The 21,282-nt window shown below is 37.1% G+C and overlaps 1 protein-coding gene across 1 annotated transcript; it reads right to left on the reverse strand.

Moving 5' to 3' along the window:
- Positions 1–5,755: 5,755 nt before the first annotated feature.
- Positions 5,756–20,072, reverse strand: LOC124396779 (alpha-2,8-sialyltransferase 8F-like). The gene is made up of 7 exons (XM_046866076.1): positions 19,925–20,072; positions 15,611–15,667; positions 15,207–15,287; positions 13,400–13,541; positions 13,143–13,255; positions 12,010–12,102; positions 5,756–6,658 (listed from the first exon to the last, which is right to left on the reverse strand). Exons 1-7 carry the CDS (start codon positions 20,008–20,010, stop codon positions 6,178–6,180), a joined length of 1,053 nt encoding a protein of 350 aa, XP_046722032.1. The 5' UTR covers positions 20,011–20,072; the 3' UTR covers positions 5,756–6,177.
- Between the last annotated feature and the right edge of the window lie 1,210 nt (positions 20,073–21,282).

The following is a 21,282-nucleotide window of genomic DNA, read 5'->3' on the forward strand; positions in this document are numbered from 1 at the left end:
TATTTTCCAGATAAAATGATAAGACGTCTGACAAGCCTTTTTAACTAGTTTTGTTCATTGTGCTGTAGTTAAAATATGACTTAACAGAGTTAAATATTAATTCTTTTTCACAATATAAAACCTCCTGGACACTCTTATAAACATATATGGTCATTATGAGTCACACAGAATCAAAAAGTACTTACTTATCATTTTGCACAAACTTTGAGGTATAGTTTTACTCACTCTTGATTTGCCACATAGCAGTACTACAGTGATTAAAACAAACGACTTCCTAGAACTTTGGCAGAGGTGGCAAAAGTACACACATCCATTACTTAAGTAGAAGTACAGATACTCATGTTTTAAAATACTCGGGTAAAAGTTGAAGTACTGATTATACCTTTTTACTTAAGTGAAAGTAAAGAAGTCTTGGCTCTGACATGTACTTAAGTAAAAAGTAGTTATTACTTCTACCTGTTTTAGCTGTTAACTGGACCTCACATCATATTAATATTTGACAGACAGACAGACAGACAGATAGACAGATAGACAGATAGATAGATAGATAGATAGATAGATAGATAGATAGATAGATAGATAGATAGATAGATAGATAGATAGATAGATAGAACATAGAGCATAGTACAGTTACACAGCAACGAAGTGCAGTTTGGCATCTACCAGAAGTGCAAAAAGTAGCAATCGTGCAAATAGTGCAGATAAATATGTAGCATATGTACACGTGATATATATGTAAGCATATGTACAGTGATTAAATATAAAGGCTATAACAGTGCAGAGACGTGTATATATATATTAGGGGTGGCACGGTTCACAAAACCCACAGTTCGGTTCGTATCACGGTGTTAGGGTCACAGTTTTCGGTTCTGTACGGTTCTTGTTGTTATTTTTTCTTTTAATCTTTAACACTCCAGAAATTTCCTTTAGCATTTGATATATAGCTTATTAGCTTAATTATCCACAATTTAGGATACAGTATTAACATTTTTGTAATGTAATCATGCACTAAATGAATTTGACTTGACTTTAAGCACATTATTGGGACCATCTCTGAGTAAAAGCTAGGTGAGATTTTGATACAGCAAGAGGGAAGACATTGATGATGACATGCTTTTCGTTTATTTGGCAAAAAAAAAAAAAAAGTGTCGGCGAGAGGGACTATTAAACCGCGGTATTTGTACTCCGGTACTTCCCACCTCTGAACTTTGGTCAGAACTTCACCAAATTTTTAAAGACCAAAAAGCATTCATATTTTTCATAACCCAAACTATTTGTTTGCGATTTGTCAACAAATTATGACAGCTTCTACACCAAAATAACCATGAGGTTTTATCTTGCTTTTACAAACTTGCTGTGTCTTAAAGAAACCATGATCTGAGGGCAAATAAACAGTTTCAGAAAAGCTCCAACTGCTTTTCATTAACTGATACTGTTCATGAGATCTCTTTTTACACATGCAATTCAACTTTTGTACTTTTGGTGATATTGCATATTCTAATTAAACACTACATTATTAGTACACTTTAATTTCTGTTTGCTAATGACAAAAAAAAGCATACCATGTGTGACACATTACTATAGACGTTTTGGTACCTGCTTGGGGGATGTTTGCGTTATAGTACAAAAAGAAAAATGTAAGTGGGATAATACTTTCATGTCTTGAAACTCACAATGATCATTTCATACAATCTATATTTAGAAGTTTTACTGATAAGAGAAAGTTTTGTTTTTTTGTTATGAGACAAATGTTGGTTCTGAACTGTTCCAGATGATGTAGGTGCACAATTGTGGTGGTAGTGTAGAGGTTTGGGGTTGTCTTAACTGTGTTTCTTGCTTGAGTAAAATGGTATTCACCCTGAATATGTGAAATGCCTTTCTCCCTGTAATGGCACACGTTGCTGTATTGCATTTTTGTATAGTATTGATTTTTTCTAACCCAGCCATTATGGATGCACAAGCCAGTGCACTCTTAGTGCTGGTCCCAAGCCGGGGTAAATGGGGAGGGTTGCGTTAGGAAGGGCATCCAGCGTAAAACATGTGCCAAATCAAATATGCGGATCACAAATTAGAATTTTTTTTACCGGATCGGTCGAGGCCCGGGTTAACAACGACCGCCACAGGTATCGTTAGCCGACAGGGTACCGTGGAAATTGGGCTACTGTTGGTCAAGGAGGAGAAGGAGAGGAGGAAGACATCTACAGAGACGGCAGGAAAGGAGCAGTGTAGGAGAGTAGAGGTTAGGGTTGGTACTTTAAATGTTGGTACTATGACGGGTAAAGGGAGAGAGATAGCTGATATGATGGAGAGGAGAAAGCTAGATATGTTGTGTGTTCAGGAGACCAAGTGGAAAGGGAGTAAGGCCAGGAACATTGGAGGTGGGTTTAAACTGTTTTATCATGGTGTGAATGGAAAGAGAAATGGTGTAGGGGTGATTCTGAAGGAAGAGTACAGTAAGAGTGTAGTGGAGGTGAAGAGAGTTTCTGATAGGGTGATGATCGTGAAGGTGGAAGTTGAAGGATGATGATAAATGTCATCAGTGCCTATGCTCCACAAGTTGGCTGTGAGATGGAGGAGAAGGAAAGATTCTGGAGTGAATTAGATGAAGTGGTAGATGGTGTACCTAGGAAAGAACGATTGGTGATTGGGGCAGACTTTAATGGGCATGTAGGTGAAGGAACAGAGGTGATGAGGAGGTGATGGGTAGGTATGGTTTTAAGGAGAGGAATGTGGAAGGGCAGATGGTGGTAGATTTTGCTAAAAGGATGGAAATGGCAGTGGTGAACACTTATTTTAAGAAGAAGGAGGATCATAGGGTGACGATAAGAGTGGAGGAAGGTGCACACAGGTGGACTATGTGCTATGCAGGAGATGCAACCTGAAGGAGATTGGAGACTGTAAGGTGTTGGCAGGGGACAGTGTAGCTAGACAGCATCGGATGGTGGTCTGTAGGATGGTTTTGGAGGCGAAGAAGAAGAGGAGGAGAGTGAGGACTGAAAGAAGAATAAGATGGTGGAAACTGAAGGAGGAAGAGTGTAGTGTGAGGTTCAGGGAAGAGGTCAGACAGAGGCTTGGTGGTGATGAAGAGGTGCTGGATGATTGGGCAACTACTGCAAGAGTGATAAGGGAGGCAGCTAGAAAAGCACTTAGTGTGACATCTGGAAATAGAAAGCAAGACAAGGAGACGTGGTGGTGCAATGAGGAAGTGCAGGAGAGCATAAGGAGAAAGAGGTTGGCAAAACAGAAGTGGGATAGACAGAGTGATGAGAACAGTAGGCAGGAGTACAAGGACATGCGGCAGCAGGTAAAAGGGATGTGGCGAAAGCCAAGGAAAAGGCATATGAGGAGCTGTATGAGAGGTTGGACACTAAGGAAGGAGAAAAGGATTTATACCGATTGGCCAGGCAGAGGGACCGAGCTGGAAGGATGTACTGCAAGTTAGAGCAATAAAGGATGGAGAGGGAAATGTGTTGACTAGTGAGGAGAGTGTGTTGAGAAGGTGGAGGGAGTATTTTGAGCAGCTGATGAATGAGGAAAATCAGAGAGAGAAGGTTGGATGATGTGGAGTTGGTGAAGCAGGATGTAGATAGGATTAGTAAGGAGGAAGTGAGAGCAGCGATTAAGAGGATGAAGAATGGAAAGTTGGACCAGATGACATACCGGTAGAAGCGTGAGATGTTTAGAGAGATGGCAGTGGAGTTTTTAACCAGATTGTTTAACAGGATTTTGGAAGGTGAGAAGATGCCTGAGGAATGGAGAAGGAGTGTGCTGGTACCGATCTTTAAGCATAAGGAGATGTGCAGACCTGCAGTAACTACAGGGGAATTAAGTTGATCAGTCACACCATGAAGTTATGGGAAAGAGTAGTGGAAGCCAGGCTGAGAGAAGAGGTGACCATCTGTGAGCAACAGTATGGTTTCATGCCGAGGAAGAGCACCACAGATGCCTTATTTGCTTTGAGGATGTTGATGGAGAAGTATAGAGAAGGACAGAAGGAATTGCATTGTGTATTTGTGGATCTAGAAAAAGCGTCGACAGAGTGCCAAGAGAGGAGTTGTGGTATTGTATGAGGAAGTCAGGTGTGTCAGAGAAGTATGTGAGGGTGGTGCAGGACATGTATGAGGACAGTGTGACGGCAGTGAAGTGTGCAGTAGGTACGACAGACTGGTTCAGGGTGAAGGTTGACTGCATCAAGGATCGGCCCTGAGCCCTTTCCTGTTTGCAGTGGTGATGGACAGGTTGACGGACGAGGTCAGACAGGAGTCTCCTGGACTATGATGTTTGCAGATGATATTGTGATTTGTGGTGAGAGTAGAGCAGGTTGAGAAGAGCCTGGAGAGGTGGAGATATGCGCTGGAGAGAAGGGGAATGAAAGTCAGTAGGAGTAAGACAGAGTACATGTGTGTGAATGAGAGGGAGGGCAGTGGAGTGGTGCGGTTGCAGGAGAAGAGGTGTAGAAGGTGGAGGAGTTCAGGTACCTGGGGTCAACAGTGCAAAGTAATGGAGAGTGTGTTAGAGAAGTGAAGAAAAGAGTGCAGGCAGGGTGGAGTGGTGGAGAAGAGTGACAGGAGTGATTTGTGATAGTAGGGTATCTGCAAGAATGAAAGGGAAAGTTTATAGGACTGTGGTGAGACCTGCGATGTTGTATGGATTAGAGACAGTGGCATTGAGTAAAAAACAGGAGGTGGAGCTGGAGGTAGCAGAGCTGAAGATGTTAAGGTTTTCGTTGGGAGTGACGAGGATGGACAAGATTAGAAATGAGTTTATTAGAGGGACAGCGCATGTAGGATGTTTTGGTGACAAGGTGAGGGAGGCGAGATTGAGATGGTTTGGACATGTGCAGAGGAGGGACATGAATTATATTGGTAGAAGAATGCTGAGGATGGTAGGAGAACCAGGTAGGAGAAAAAGAGAAAGGTCAAGGAGGAGGTTCATGGATGTGGTGAGGGAAGACATGCAGGTAGTTGGTGTGAAAGAGGCAGATGTAGAGGACAGGGTGGTATGGAGACGGATGATCCGCTGTGGCGACCCCTAATGGGAGCAGCCGAAAGAAGAAGAAGAAGATTGATTTTTTCTATAATTACGACGTGATAGTAAGTCCCCACTTTTTGTGTTTTGTGTATTTGTCTTACACTGTCTTGTGTTGTCTTTGCACTGTTTGCACCAGGTTGCACACGATACACTTTATGTGGCGAGGACACTTACTATTCCTTAGCCCTGTGTTTTCTGTGATGTAGCTCTATGTTGTTTTACGTAGCACCAGGGTTCAGGAGGAACGTTTAATTTTACTGTGTACTACGTCAGCTATATATGGTTAAAATGACAATAAAAGCTTCTAGACTTGACTTGACTTGACTTGAATTGAAATAACAAGGAATGAAAAAAAATACTGAAAGTACAGGTACCAAATACATGGCCCGCCTGATTTCAAGTATACTGATTTCAAGTGTACGCAGTGCAGTTTCTGTTTCATAATGACTATGCTAAAAGTGCAGTACAGGCTCAATACTCCCAACAGAAAGCGGAGGTGTTGTAGAATCTGGGTGAAAACCATGATTTATAATAGCAGTAGTTTGCGCAGCATCCTTTCCTCTGAAACCCTTTCTAAGGAGTCAGGATCCACACCAATGACAGTGCTGATAAGAATGTTCACTCTGTTTGCAGCAGCTTCCTTAATTCTGATTCTAAAGCACATAATAGCAACAAAACTGTAGATAAAATAGAACTGGCTGCTAGATTGTGCAGAATCTGCAGATTCTCTTTGCAGTCAACTTTGGTCTTTATTATATCTAATTGTTCGTTTGTTTTACTGTCTAAAGAAACTTCCGGATAATTCCTGAAGCATCTTTACATTCACTTCTTTTATAGAAACACTCTTTGGAGTGTGTTTCTCCTAAAACATGAAAAATTAAGACCTCTTTTCTAAGATAGTTGGTAAACTTGTTACCAAGAGGAAAAAAGAAACACATTACAATAAACCATGACTAGGTCTAGGCTTTTTTCTACCTGTAAACTCTGAGTTCTTTAAAGTCAAGCCTTTAAAGTGTGAATGTAAAAAAGTTTTCTACCAGAAAACAATACTTTGAGGAAACAATGAGAAAAAACTATATATCCCTAAATCTTTTCATCTTGATGTGTCTTTATACGAAGTAGTACCTTTGTTGACATATAAATGTTCTATTCTTGCTCATTTGTGCATTCCCCTAGGTGCACGTGGATCACACCCATGTTATGGAGATTCTGCAAGACTTTAAACTCAGCTGGCATGGAGTGCATTCTCTTGTTTGCTGGTTTGTTATCATAATAGTGATTGTTGAGTTGCTGGTGGGTGTGTGGGTGTGTTCCAAAGGGCCAGAAGCCATATAGGTTGACATTGTTGCACAGTTCCAGTGCCAAGCTGACCATCATAATACCAGTGCTGAGGCGCACTGATCGAATTCCCTGTCCACGCCAAAAGCCTGTCAGATTTCTCAGGTAACTCGGGTTTAAAAAAATGGCCCGTGGACCATTGTTGCTGAAGTCTGACAGTGAGTAGAGGGCACGCAGAGAAACAGCTGTATTCTGTTGAAATGAGAAGGCCGGCAGAAGGAGTAGAGAGTCCCCATACACCTGCATATCCGTCACAAATGGCCGCTGATGAGAATTTAATGCTTGGTACCTGTAGAGCATAAGAGAGAGAAATGAGCGACACTCAGACACACACACACACACACACACACACACACACACACACACACACACACACACACACACACACATATTATGGAAACAGGATTCTTAAGGTTTAATAATTACATGAGTATCATCCTTTCATGGATCCATTGTGAATTAATGTACTAACTATCATCCAAACAGATCATTTGAATATTTGTTTAACTAGTAATTTCAAAAAAACAATTTAATTTCTGTGTGCATGTGTAGGGGAAAAGACCTTGCTTACACAGGAAGCACTATTTATTTTGTCTCCTTCTACAGAATAGGTTTCAGAACTGGATTCAGTTATGCTATATGATTTTTTTGTAGCTCCAGCCCTATCAATAAGCCCTCCAGTGGGAAGCATATACAGGGATTACCAGAATAGTCTTAGAGAAATGTGGTCCAAACTTATTGGGCCTGAACGTAATTCTTACTTGTCAATGACCTTGACCTTTACACATATGGAAAAAGTGTCTTCAGGGAAAGAACAAAATGAACATAATTTATACTTTAACATTTCTTCTCCTTTTCTGCAGTAGAAACACTGATTTTCTGTACTACCCATGCTTCAGTTGGATCTTCAGTGCTTCTCTACATGCATAAAGTAGTAGTAGGAACTAGTTAGCTCTGGCTAAACAGTTTGTCAGGTTTAGAAATGCTAAGCTTTTAGGCTGAGCCTTAGCATTGTAGAATAGAGGTTATTCTATAATCCAGTCTGCTTGCCTCGAGATGTTCCATTGTACTGCCAAGAACTCAAGCTATGTTTTCTTAGGATTTAGGTATTTCTTAGGAATATCCCCAGAATCCTCCATTCACTACTGTAATGTTCCTAGAAGCTGAGGTGATTCTAACCTGTTCCAGATGGCTCACGATAAATACTTGGCTTTTTGCCCAGTTCAAGTCTTTTATTGGCAATGCTCTTTCACATGCTTCTAATCTTTCAAAAACAGTTAAAATGTCATTGTTAACATGTTCGTTTTCAAATCTTTTGTACGTCTGACATGTATTACATTGCATGTTGGAGTCAAAGCATTTGTGTCTATCTCGTTTTTGTATTAAGCAACTTCATGTGGGGATGTTAAACACGCATACAGCAGCTATAAATCAGTTTTAACCAGACATATACGTCTCTCATAAAAGAGCTTAACCTTGAAGTATTCTTCTCTCAATTGGCACTAAGAAACTTAACCTAGCCCTTGTCTTGAGCATTATGAAAACTTTTAAAAATCTTACAACATAAATTATTATTTTAATTACCTTTTCTTGATCAACTGAAAATGTGTTGGAATTATCAGACGCTATTGTTCATTACTGTGTGGCCCAGTACACAAGACATTTGATCTTTGCTAATGAATTTTAATGAATGAATGAGTTCTTTTGGCTACACAAGTTAATATTATATTTTAGTCCAGAAGCATTAATGATGGCATCATGTTTTAATGTTCTATCATACATGACATATCAGGTCGTAGGTCGTGTATGTAAAAATATATATTCAAAACTGAGGCTATATCTGTAGATGTATAAAACCTATGAGTGGGATACAATACAATTGTACAACTGTACAACCTAGACTCACTTTTGAAAGAGGATACTAGGGTTGGCTGTAACAAGGTTAGTTTTGTTTCCTGTATCTTTCTCATGTCCATTGCTCACTGGAGGAAGATTACACCTGAGAAGCAAGAGAGAAAAAGTACAATGAGATCCAAGGAAAGATTTGACGTGTTAAGTTTGTCAGTACATTTCTTTCAGGTTAGTCAGTCAATTTGTTTCGCTGACTTTATCTGTCTGGGTATCGCATGCCATTGCATTTTTAAAGAACCGTTGCTCCGTTTAAGATTCTGCACTGTCACAACTCAAAAGCCATGCAAAATTGGTAAAAATTAATGGAGTAAATATACTGCCAATATATAATGTACCTGGTTCCCTTGTGTCATAATGTACATAAAAGTGGGGGATGGACACTTTGGTTTTAACTCAACCTGAATTAATTTTATATGTAATACTTGTACAGCCAAATTCTCGCTTTTTCTACGCATTTTTATCGGTTATGTCGACTTTTTTTATGTCGCGGAACCCTAATATCTCGAGCACAAGGCGGGAAAATGTTAGAAATTTTAACGTCAGTTATGTCGATCGGCACTGTGCAGCCGCAGAAGAACTCATGAAAGTGGCGGAAAAATCAAACCTTATAGATTCTACAGGTGTTTGTATTATATACTGGTGACTCTCTGCTGTTAGTAAGTGCACATATGCATTTTTTGTTAAATGTTATGCGATGAACGGAGCGCGGTGCTCGGCTTCAACTCCACCGAGCGCGCGAGCAGGGTAAGGAGCACGGCTCTCGGTAAGGAGCACGGCTCTCGGTAAGGAGCACGGCTCTCGGTAAGGAGCACGGCTCTCGGTAAGGAGCACGGCTCTCGGTAAGGAGCACGGCTCTCGGTAAGGAGCACGGCTCTCGGTAAGGAGTTGAAGCCGGAGCTTCAGAGAAAGCGGCCGAGAAAGCACCTGCCACGCCCCTTCGCCGCTCACGTTTGAGACTTTTCTGTCCCTCGTTTTTTGGTTTCGGGTTCGGTTTTGGATCTTCCAGGTTTTTTTTCCGGCTTCGCGCCGTATTGTATTGTATACTGGTAAATCTCTGCTGTTAGTAGGTGCACTTATGCCTTTTGTTGTTAACAAACGATGTACATTTTATAGCATGCCTTCATCAAACAAATCGCGCAACGCTGTTGTGTAAAACCCTCCAAAACACGTGCATGCACATTCTCATTTATTAACGCACATCATGTATATAAAGAAATTTCAAGCACGTTAATATACTGCCGCCATTTTGATTTTGTTTATCTCGATCGTCGGTTACCTCGACGCTTTTTGGCGACCCCCTAGGACATCGACATAACCGGGTTCCACTGTAGTAGGAACTAGTTAGCTCTGGCTAAACAGTTTGTCAGGTTTAGAAATGCTAAGCTTTTAGGCTGAGCCTTAGCATTGTAGAATAGAGGTTATTCTATAATCCAGTCTGCCTGTCTCGAGATGTTCCATTGTACTGCCAAGAACTCAAGCTATGTTCTTTTAGGATTTAGGTATTTCTTAGGAATATCCCTAGAATCCTTCATTCACTACTGTAATGTTCCTAGAAGCTGAGGTGATTCTAACCTGTTCCCGATGCTCACGATAAATACTTGGCTTTTTGCCCAGTTCAAGTCTTTTATTGGCAATGCTCTTTCACATGCTTCTAATCTTTCAAAAACAGTTAAAATGTCATTGTTAACATGTTCGTTTTCAAATCTTTTGTACGTCTGACATGTACTACATTGCATGTTGGAGTCAAAGCATTTCTGTCTATCTCGTTTTTGTATTAAGCAACTTCATGTGGGGATGTTAAACACGCATACAGCAGCTATAAATCAGTTTTAACCAGACATATACGGCTCTCATAAAAGAGCTTAACCTTGAAGTTCCTGAAATTCCTCTCCCAATTGGCACTAAGAAACTTAACCTAGCCCTTGTCTTGAGCATTATGAAAACTTTTAAAAATCTTACAACATAAATTATTATTTTAATTACCTTTTCTTGATCAACTGAAAATGTGTTGGAATTATTGGACGCTATTGTTCATTACCGTGTGGCCCAGTACACAAGACATTTGATCTTTGCTAATGAATTTTAATGAATGAATGAGTTCTTTTGGCTACACAAGTTAATATTATATTTTAGTCCAGAAGCATTAATGACGGCATCATGTTTTAATGTTCTATCATACATGACATATCAGGTCGTAGGTCGTGTATGTAAAAATATATATTCAAAACTGAGGCTATATCTGTAGATGTATAAAACCTATGAGTGGGATACAATACAATTGTACAACTGTACAACCTAGACTCACTTTTGAAAGAGGATACTAGGGTTGGCTGTAACAAGGTTAGTTTTGTTTCCTGTATCTTTCTCATGTCCATTGCTCACTGGAGGAAGATTACACCTGAGAAGCAAAAGAGAGAAAAAGTACAATGAGATCCAAGGAAAGATTTGACGTGTTAAGTTTGTCAGTACATTCCTTTCAGGTTAGTCAGTCAATTTGTTTCGCTGACTTTATCTGTCTGGGTATCGCGTGCCATTGCATTTTTAAAGAACCATTGCTCCGTTTAAGATTCTGCACTGTCACAACTCAAAAGCCATGCAAAATTGGTAAAAATTAATGGAGTAAATATACATAAATAATGTACCTGGTTCCCTTGTGTCATAATGTATATAAAAGTGGGGATGGACACTTTGGTTTTAACTCAACCTGAATTAATTTTATATGTAATACTTGTACAGCCATTGCACATGCTTTATATATTTCATTTAATTCAATTTAGTTTTCTTTGTATAGCACTTTTAACAATGTTCATTGCCCCATAGCAGCTTTACATTGATGAATAGAGGTTATTCTATAATCCAGTCTGCTTGCCTCGAGATGTTCCATTGTACTGCCAAGAACTCAAGCTATGTTTTCTTAGGATTTAGGTATTTCTTAGGAATATCCCCAGAATCCTCCATTCACTACTGTAATGTTCCTAGAAGCTGAGGTGATTCTAACCTGTTCCAGATGGCTCACGATAAATACTTGGCTTTTGCCCAGTTCAAGTCTTTTATTGGCAATGCTCTTTCACATGCTTCTAATCTTTCAAAAACAGTTAAAATGTCATTGTTAACATGTTCGTTTTCAAATCTTTTGTACGTCTGACATGTATTACATTGCATGTTGGAGTCAAAGCATTTCTGTCTATCTCGTTTTGTATTAAGCAACTTCATGTGGGATGTTAAACACGCATACAGCAGCTATAAATCAGTTTTAACCAGACATATACGGCTCTCATAAAAGAGCTTAACCTTGAAGTTCCTGAAATTCTTCTCTCAATTGGCACTAAGAAACTTAACCTAGCCCTTGTCTTGAGCATTATGAAAACTTTTAAAAATCTTACAACATAAATTATTATTTTAATTACCTTTTCTTGATCAACTGAAAATGTGTTGGAATTATCAGACGCTATTGTTCATTACTGTGTGGCCCAGTACACAAGACATTTGATCTTTGCTAATGAATTTTAATGAATGAATGAGTTCTTTTGGCTACACAAGTTAATATTATATTTTAGTCCAGAAGCATTAATGATGGCATCATGCTTTAATGTTCTATCATACATGACATATCAGGTCGTAGGTCGTGTATGTAAAAATATATATTCAAAACTTAGGCTATATCTGTAGATGTATAAAACCTATGAGTGGCATACAATACAATTGTACAACTGTACAACCTAGACTCACTTTTGAAAGAGGATACTAGGGTTGGCTGTAACAAGGTTAGTTTTGTTTCCTGTATCTTTCTCATGTCCATTGCTCACTGGAGGAAGATTACACCTGAGAAGCAAAAGAGAGAAAAAGTACAATGAGATCCAAGGAAAGATTTGACGTGTTAAGTTTGTCAGTACATTTCTTTCAGGTTAGTCAGTCAATTTGTTTCGCTGACTTTATCTGTCTGGGTATCGCGTGCCATTGCATTTTTAAAGAACCATTGCTCCGTTTAAGATTCTGCACTGTCACAACTCAAAAGCCATGCAAAATTGGTAAAAATTAATGGAGTAAATATACATAAATAATGTACCTGGTTCCCTTGTGTCATAATGTATATAAAAGTGCGGGATGGACACTTTGGTTTTAACTCAACCTGAATTAATTTTATATGTAATACTTGTACAGCCATTGCACATGCTTTATATATTTCATTTAATTCAATTTAGTTTTCTTTGTATAGCACTTTTAACAATGTTCATTGCACCATAGCAGCTTTACATTGATGAATAGAGGTTATATAGTTTAAATGTATAAGTTTATTGCCTTATATGCTTGTTCCTAATATGTTTATTTCTAACCTCTAGAGAGATATAAAGTGAGATATAGAGATAGAGAGATATAAAGTGATTAGAATCTCTAATCACTTTATACCACACCATACCACACCATACTGCACATAGACACTTAAAGAACAATCACCCACAAAATCACTTTAATTAGTACGGTCAATATCTGCCATATACATACATCCCCATCTAGATTCATGTACATACATATATTTTTATACTTTATACTTTTTTATTTATCTACTTTTTTTATCCTTAAATTCTATTCCTTTTTTCATGCTTAAATGTCAGACGGTCATAAGGAGCATTTAACTGCATGTCATACTCTGTATGTATGTGTATGTGACAAATAAAATTTTAACTTGAACTTGAACTGGCAAGCCAGTGTTGATAGTAAAAGAAGCCTTACAAGGAACCAGATTTCAATGGAAAGTGACCCTTATTTGGATGGCACTAAATGCCCATTCGTTATAGTTTTATTGCTTAGTTTGTATCGTTTGTGCATTCACTAATAAAAATGAACTTTTGCTCTGTACAGACCTGATGACAAATGAGGCAGAGTCGATTTGTTTTCCACAACCACTTTTGGCTAAGATGCCTCCATTGCCAACTACAGCACATGTATCCCATGGTGCTTTTTTAAAGGGGCTCTCCTAAATATGTGTACACACATTATTACTATTACAAGATTACTATTGACAATTAAATGATTTATAAATGAGATTAATGAATAAGGGCAATATGGACAATAATTTATATATTGTATTTTCTTTGTGAATATTTGCATAACACTATACCTTGGGGAATATGTCAAAGAGCTCTGGTGTCACTCTTGCTTTTTTTTTAGCTGCATCATAAGAAATATTTGTTCCCACAGGCGAGTTCTCTTGTGTAACCACTGCATTGGAAATCGCATTGCAACTGCTGCTGAGAAGTGACCTGGGAAAAGAAAAAGATTTTATATATATATATATATATATATATATATATATATATATATATATATATATATATATATAGAGAGAGAGAGAGAGAGAGAGAGAGAGAGAGAGAGAGAGAGAGATGGAGAGAGGTAGCTCAGTGTTTAAGATATTGGTCTGAGCAAGGCCCTTAACCCAACTAAGTAGTATGAATGTGATAATTGTAAGCCACTCTGCATGAGGCTGTCTGCGAAATTGCCAAATGCTGTAAATGAAATAAAAAGTAAAAAAAAATGTACAAACATTTGTTAGACTAGCATTGTTTTCTGTAGTTAACTTCAATTGGAACAAGTTAATTCGTGTCAATAGCAGATATAATTTTTACGTTTATGACCTCCTGACCTTCTGACTAGAACACCTTAATGACAAAGCTACCACTTCCCCTTTTATAATAAAAGTAAATCAGTATGATATTAACTTCAGTTAAAAACATTTATATCTTAATTTCGGATTATTGTCAAAAAATTTTTACTTTTACTGGAGAGTAATTTTTGTCTTCCGTTTAAAAACATTTTTTTTATTTTACACATTTAATAAAAAATGTTTTTATATATATATACAGTACAGACCAAAAGTTTGGACACACCTTCTCATTCAAAGAGTTTTCTTTATTTTCATGACTATGAAAATTGTAGAGTCACACTGAAGGCATCAAGGGCTATTTGACCAAGAAGGAGAGTGATGGGGTGCTGCACCAGATGAGATGGTTTAGGGGTGAGCTGGACCGCAGAGTGAAGGCAAAAGGGCCAACAAGTGCCAAGCATCTCTCGGGGAACTCCTTCAAGACTGTTGGAAGACCATTTCAGGTGACTACCTCTTGAAGCTCATCAAGAGAATGCCAAGAGTGTGCAAAGCAGTAATCAAAGCAAAAGGTGGCTACTTTGAAGAACCTAGAATATGACATTTTTCAGTTGTTTCACACTTTTTGTTATGTATATAATTCCATATATAATTCCACATGTGTTAATTCATAGTTTTGATGCCTTCAGTGTGAATCAACAATTTTCATAGTCATGAAAATAAAGAAAAATCTTTGAATGAGAAGGTGTGTCCAAACATTTGGTCTGTACTGTATATATATATATATATTCTTTTATAGATTTTTTTAACATTTAGATGCATTATTTATACTTTCATATACATTTATGACATTGTGTCAGGAATCCACCAGCCACACCTTCCCCAGAACCACACATTCCTCCTATCAGCTCTCCATCCTACTAATTCCACACACCTGACAATCATTAGCTCACCCACTATATAAGCACACACTTCCAATCACTCCACGTCTGTTCTACCGTTTAGTCTGGTGACCATCTCAGGACCTCGTTGACTACTCAGTCTGTGGATTTACCACGTGGATTTATCACTCTGTAAACTACCCTGTGGATTTATCTCGTGAACTATTCCTGGTGTGTGTTTATCTGTGTTCCTGTGATTACAGCTGTTGTGGTTTTGCTGCCTTCCCGTATTGCAATTAAAACACTTCCAATCTGTCGAACTTCAGTTTCCACTTGTTCTTCCAGCCTAACACATTGACACAACATTTTTTTTTATAATCTTTTTTATTCCACCAAAGACCTGGTGATGTTGGTATATGTAGAGGGACCTGTGTGTTTGTTACCTGAACAATTGAATGTTGTTCTCCTGTTTTTTCCATTTGAAAATGTCATTTCCTAACAGTTTGTCAGAACTGTCATATTTCCTGGAACACAAACCCACACATGTACAATAAGAGTCCCCCCCACGCTGCTCAGAGATAAATACACACAATTCACTTTAATTCTTATGTCCGGTAAAGCTGCTTTGAAACAATGTCCATTGTGAAAATTGTTATAGAAATAAAATTTAACTTGAAGAAAGGAGGAAATTTAGGCATTACTACATCTAAAAAAAAATATTTCAGACTGAAAATCTGATTGTATGATACATTAACATGAACACTAGCTTGTTTGGTCTTTCATAATAGCTTTCTAAGATTTCTGTAAACAATTACTGATTTTACTTAAACTGGTGTGGCTTTCTTACTTGTTTATTGCAGGATTTTTATTTGTAACGCTGTGTGGAGTGCTGGGAGCTGCATCCCTTTGAGGAGAAACAGAAAATCACTTGTAGGAATGGCAAAGAATTTACAAAAAAGTTTTTTAAAAATATAGAAGAATTTGAAATCCAACTTTTAATTTAAATACATTCATTCTTGAAAACAAAACAAAAATAGGAATTTTTATAAACTAAATGTAAAAAATGGTTCTTTTCCATTGTACATTTTTGTGCATACTTAAGCAATAATTCATAGCTTCCTGTTTTGCTGGTGTATAAATATGTGGTGACATAAGACAAATTTCCCTTCTTTTGTGTGTTAGAGAAAAAAAAGAAAGAGGAGAAAATATTTATGCAATGAATAACTGTATGTATATATGTTCAGTGGGGCAAATAAGTATTTGATACACTTCCGATTTTTCAAGTTTTCCCACTTACAAAGAACGGAGAGATTTTTAACAATTTATTTGTATGATACAGCTGCAAATAAGTATTTGAACACCTGTCTATCAGCTAGAATTCTGACCCTCAAAGACCTGTTAGTCTGCCTTTAAAATGTCCACCTTCACTACATTTATTATCCTAAATTAGATGCACCTGTTTGAGGTCGTTAGCTGCATAAAGACACCTGTCCACCCCATACAATCAGTAAGAATCCAACTCCTAAAATGGCCAAGACCAAAGAGCTGTCCAAAGACACTAGAGACAAAATTGTACACCTCCACAAGGCTGGAAAGGGCTACGGGGAAATTGCCAAGCAGCTTGGTGAAAAAAGGTCCACTGTTGGAGCAATCATTAGAAAATGGAAGAAGCTAAACATGACTGTCTATCTCGCTCGGACTGGGCCTCCATGCAAGATCTCGCCTCGTGGGGTCTCAATGATCCTGAGAAAGGTAACGGATCAGCCCAGAACTACACGGGAGGAGCTGGTCAATGACCTGAAAAGAGCTGGGACCACCGTTTCCAAGGTTACTGTTGGCAATACACTAAGACGTCATGGTTTGAAATCATGCATGGCACGGAAGGTTTCTCTGCTTAAACCAGCACATGTCCAGGCACGTCTTAAGTTTGCCAATGACCATTTGGATGATCCAGAGGAGTCATGGGAGAAAGTCATGTGACCAAAATAGAACTTTTGGGTCATAATTCCACTAAACGTGTTTGGAGGAAGAAGAATGATGAGTACCATCCCAAGAACACCATCCCTACTGTGAAGCATGGGGGTGGTAGCATCATGCTTTGGGGGTGTGTCTGCACATGGGACAGGGCGACTGCACTGTATTAAGGAGAGGATGACCGGGGCCATGTATTGCGAGATTTTGGGGAACAACCTCCTTCCCTCAGTTAGAGCATTGAAGATGGGTCGAGGCTGGGTCTTCCAACATGACAATGACCTGAAGCACACAGCCAGGATAACCAAGGAGTGGCTCTGTAAGAAGCATATCAAGGTTCTGGTATGGCCTAGCCAGTCTCCAGACCTAAACCCAATAGAGAATCTTTGGAGGGAGCTCAAACAGAAACAGAAACCTGACTGATCTAGAGAAGATCTGTGTGGAGGAGTGAGCCAAAATCCCTCCTGCAGTGTGTGCAAACCTGGTAAAAAACTACAGGAAACATTTGACCTCTGTAATTGCAAACAAAGGCTACTGTACCAAATATTAACATTGACTTTCTTAGGTGTTCAAATACTTATTTGCAGCTTTATCATACAAATAAATAGTTAAAAAATCATACATTGTGATTTCTGGATTTATTTTTTAGATTATGTCTCCCACAGTGGACATGCACCTACGATGACAATTTCAGGCCCCCTACATGATTTCTAAGTGGGAGAACTTGCAAAATAGCAGGGTGTTCAAATACTTATTCTCCTCACTGTATATATATATATATATATATATATATATATATATATATAGTCAAAACGAGCCTGTCCCTAAGGAGATACATATGCAGGGTGGCTTTAATTATTTTTTCTTGCAGTTAATTGTGAAATTATAAAAATTATTATACTATTAAAATTGTAATTTGAAGTGTTAAAGTATCAGCACGTTTTTTATGCATCCTGACAAACTGTCTCCTCTTTGCTAAATCCAAGGTAAAAAAACATCCATTGTTTTTCTTACACCCTGACAAAACATCTCTTTTCTGATACTATACCCAGTTTAAAAACATTTTTGGCCTTCGATGTCTAGGTGCTACTCTTTTACACCGCTCATTTTATGTTTTTTATACTACTTCTACTACAGATTTATTTACTTAAACAAAACTGAAATTATCTTTGCTATCACTTGACTTAAAAAGATATTTAATTTACTAAAATGAAGAAGCTTTCAGTCGTGGGTGAGAAAGGAAAACAACAGCTTTAATACATTTAATCAGGGCATTCTACAAGCTTTTAGGTGGCACATCCCAAACAGCTGTGGCATAAGTTGGCTAAAACTAGCAAGTGCAATATAAAAAACCCACGTTTTGTACTTTGATCATTTACATATTTCTATGCGGTTCCTTCTTTACTTTTTAAGTCTCATTTACCTCATTCACATATTTGCAAAATACATCAATTTCTTTTTCTTTATTGGAATTCTTGCTAATTTCTTTCTTGTCCTAGTTACATATTTATGTGACTTTTTCCTGTTCTGATACCCAGTTTAAAAACATAAATTGTTGTTATGCGTCCTGACAAACTGTCTCCTCTTTGCTAAATCCAAGGTAAAAAAACATCCATTGTTTTTCTTACACCCTGACAGAACATCTCCTCTTTTCTGATACCATACCCGGTTTAAAAACATTTCTGGCCTTCGATGTCTAGGTGCTACCCTTTTTTTCACCGCTCATTTTATGTTTTTCATACTACTTCTACTACAGATTTATTTACTTTGATTATATATAGTTTAATGCAAAAGGTTCTCATACATCTTGCTGCAAAACTAAAGGTTATATTCTGTCATATATGTTTTTATGCTTATTGCCATACATTAAGCTTGATTATGTTTCATAACTGTCTCTACATAATAGACTGATAGACTACCAATACTGAGATTAATAATGCTGAAATTAAGTCTGAATACTAAGCAATGCTAGATAATATTGGCATATATATATATATATATATATATATATATATATATATATATATATATATATATATATATATAAATTGTTACTAATTACCTACTATTTTGTGTTTGACATTGAAGACTTCATTTAAGCAATAAAAAATAAGTCATGGGTAATTTACATGAGTACATATATGTCTGTCTCTGTGTGTGTGTGTGTGTGTGTGTGTGTGTGTGTGTGTGTGTGTGTGTGTGCACTGATGTTAACTGTCAGTGATGTATTTATATATATACAAATAATAATGGTGATGGCAACACCGTCAACATTTCTGAAAATAAGTATTTCTGAAAACGTGTCAAAACCTTTTCAAAGCATACATTATAATTGATACTATTATTAAAAATGAATAAATTATTATATTAAATACAAGGCACATTAAAGGCCAGGACATTTTTTTATTTACACAGTTTTATCGTTAATGTAGATATTTTAGCATTGGGCAAGAACCTCCAGGCAATACAACTGTCTTTTGAGCTATTTTCCTAGCATTTCAAAAGAAATTTGGAATAAAAGGACACAATAATAGCGATAAGAATGAAGTGTCAGAACATTAAAACTGCCTATACCATTATACAGTGATTTCTGTTAGGTCATCAAAATCTTTCATGCAGTATTATACTCAATCATTTTTATTAATCATATCAATAATCATTAATCATATATGCTGACTTTACTAGAGAAAAAATAAGCAAGGTACACTTTGATGACCATGAACCAGTATATTTAAGCAAGGTATTGCACACTACTGGTAGATTTAATACTTTTTGTTGACTGGCTCTTTGTTTCTTTAAAAAACAAAGAGCCAGTCCTGCATGACCCAGGGATTAAAATAGACTTGTAGCACATGTAAAAGACTAAAGTTCCTTAAACTTTACTTGTAGCACTTACAAATACTTACAAGTGCTTACAAGATACAAAAAGTCAAATCTGATTAAGTAAAACTTAAAGTATTCCTCCTAATAAGCATTCAATTAAGGGCAAACATTTTAAATAGAATTACTTAAAAAATATATATATATTTCTATGAATGTCATAATTGTTACCAAAAGGCAAAAACACTAACTATACTGTATTCAGTATATGTGCTTTATTATGCTCAGTGTATTTGAATTCCACGGTCATACATTTCAAAGTTACGTACGTCTTTTGTAAACAAATCTTTAAGCAGGATAAAATACTCACCTCTGACTATAGTAGTGCCAAAGCAGTGCAATAAAGAAAGATGACAAAAAAAAGATGTATAGCAGTCTTACAATGTGAATCTTCATATCTGCATGTGTTCTGTCAGCCTCTCTAGCTTATGGTTCTCACAAACATGTGTATGATCATAGATAATACAGTACACTCACTCGGTCAAAGTCTGTCTTGTTTTTCTTCATTCCTGGCATTTGATCCTTCCCCCTTTTTTTCTTATTCATGCTAAATGTTGATCAATGTATAAAGCTTCTTTCCTTTTGTCTGACTCTCTCCCCCTTACAAATGTAAGTTTGTGGTTATAAAGTCTTTGAAAATAAGGTTATGCAGTGTTACAGCAAAAAAAAAAAAAAAAAAAGATTCTATATATACTAGTTCATTTTAAAATTTTAATATAGTGACTAAAAAAAGCAGTCCAGATAAAAAAAAAGGCCCAATGATAAAAGCAAAGGCCCTTCAGCGTATTAACAACAGTAACACCCAGAATGCAATAAATTGTGTCACTTTTAAATGTTTAATTACGATTTCATTTGTATCACTTTTAACTACATAATGGGCATTGTCACAAAGCAGCCTTATGTAAATCTGGATATAGTTTGTGCTCCGTAATTAGCAAGCCATAAGCTTCAAGGGTAAGAAATATTTCCCTGCGGCAACACAAAGAAGATATCTTATGAAAAGGAAGTCATTTTCTTTTGTGTGTTTCGGATAATGTAATTATGAGTTATTACTCGTTCACAAGCTAATCCAGCCATTAGGGTTGCACAAGCCAATGCACTTTTAGTGCCAGTCCCAAGCCTGGATAAATAGGGAAGGTTGTATGTACCTGTACATTTTAGATTTAGATGGAACTTTGCTGTTAAATTTGATTATTAACAGGATTAACAGGTTTTAGTTAAACTACTATCTCATAAACCACACAGAGGCCAGACATATTTTCTCAGCCATGCTCAACCTACCTTTCAGATTTGTTTCTCTTGCAGTCCAAGTGTAAGAGATTTCTACATTCTCTTTTTTCTTTCTCCCAATTTTTGCAATTTATATTACAATTAATATAGTAATGTGCATCATATACCCACTTTTTTCCATACAAATGATGTAATTATATGAAAATGCTTTCTTATTAAACAAGTTTAAAAACAAATTCAATCTAGCAACCATATAATTAACTGTCTTGTCTGAGGATTTGTAAAAAAAAAAAAAAAAAATTAAATTAAATTAAATTAAATAAATGTTGTGGTCTTTCTCCTGCTGTGATCTTCATTATTAAGAGTTGGCACCATTTGATAGAAGCAGGCATGGTCATAATCATAATAGACCAAAAGGTCTGACAAATACTGTGATTT

The sequence above is a fragment of the Silurus meridionalis genome, chromosome 14 (assembly GCF_014805685.1).
Source record: "Silurus meridionalis isolate SWU-2019-XX chromosome 14, ASM1480568v1, whole genome shotgun sequence".
Classification (NCBI taxonomy): Eukaryota; Metazoa; Chordata; class Actinopteri; order Siluriformes; family Siluridae; genus Silurus; species Silurus meridionalis.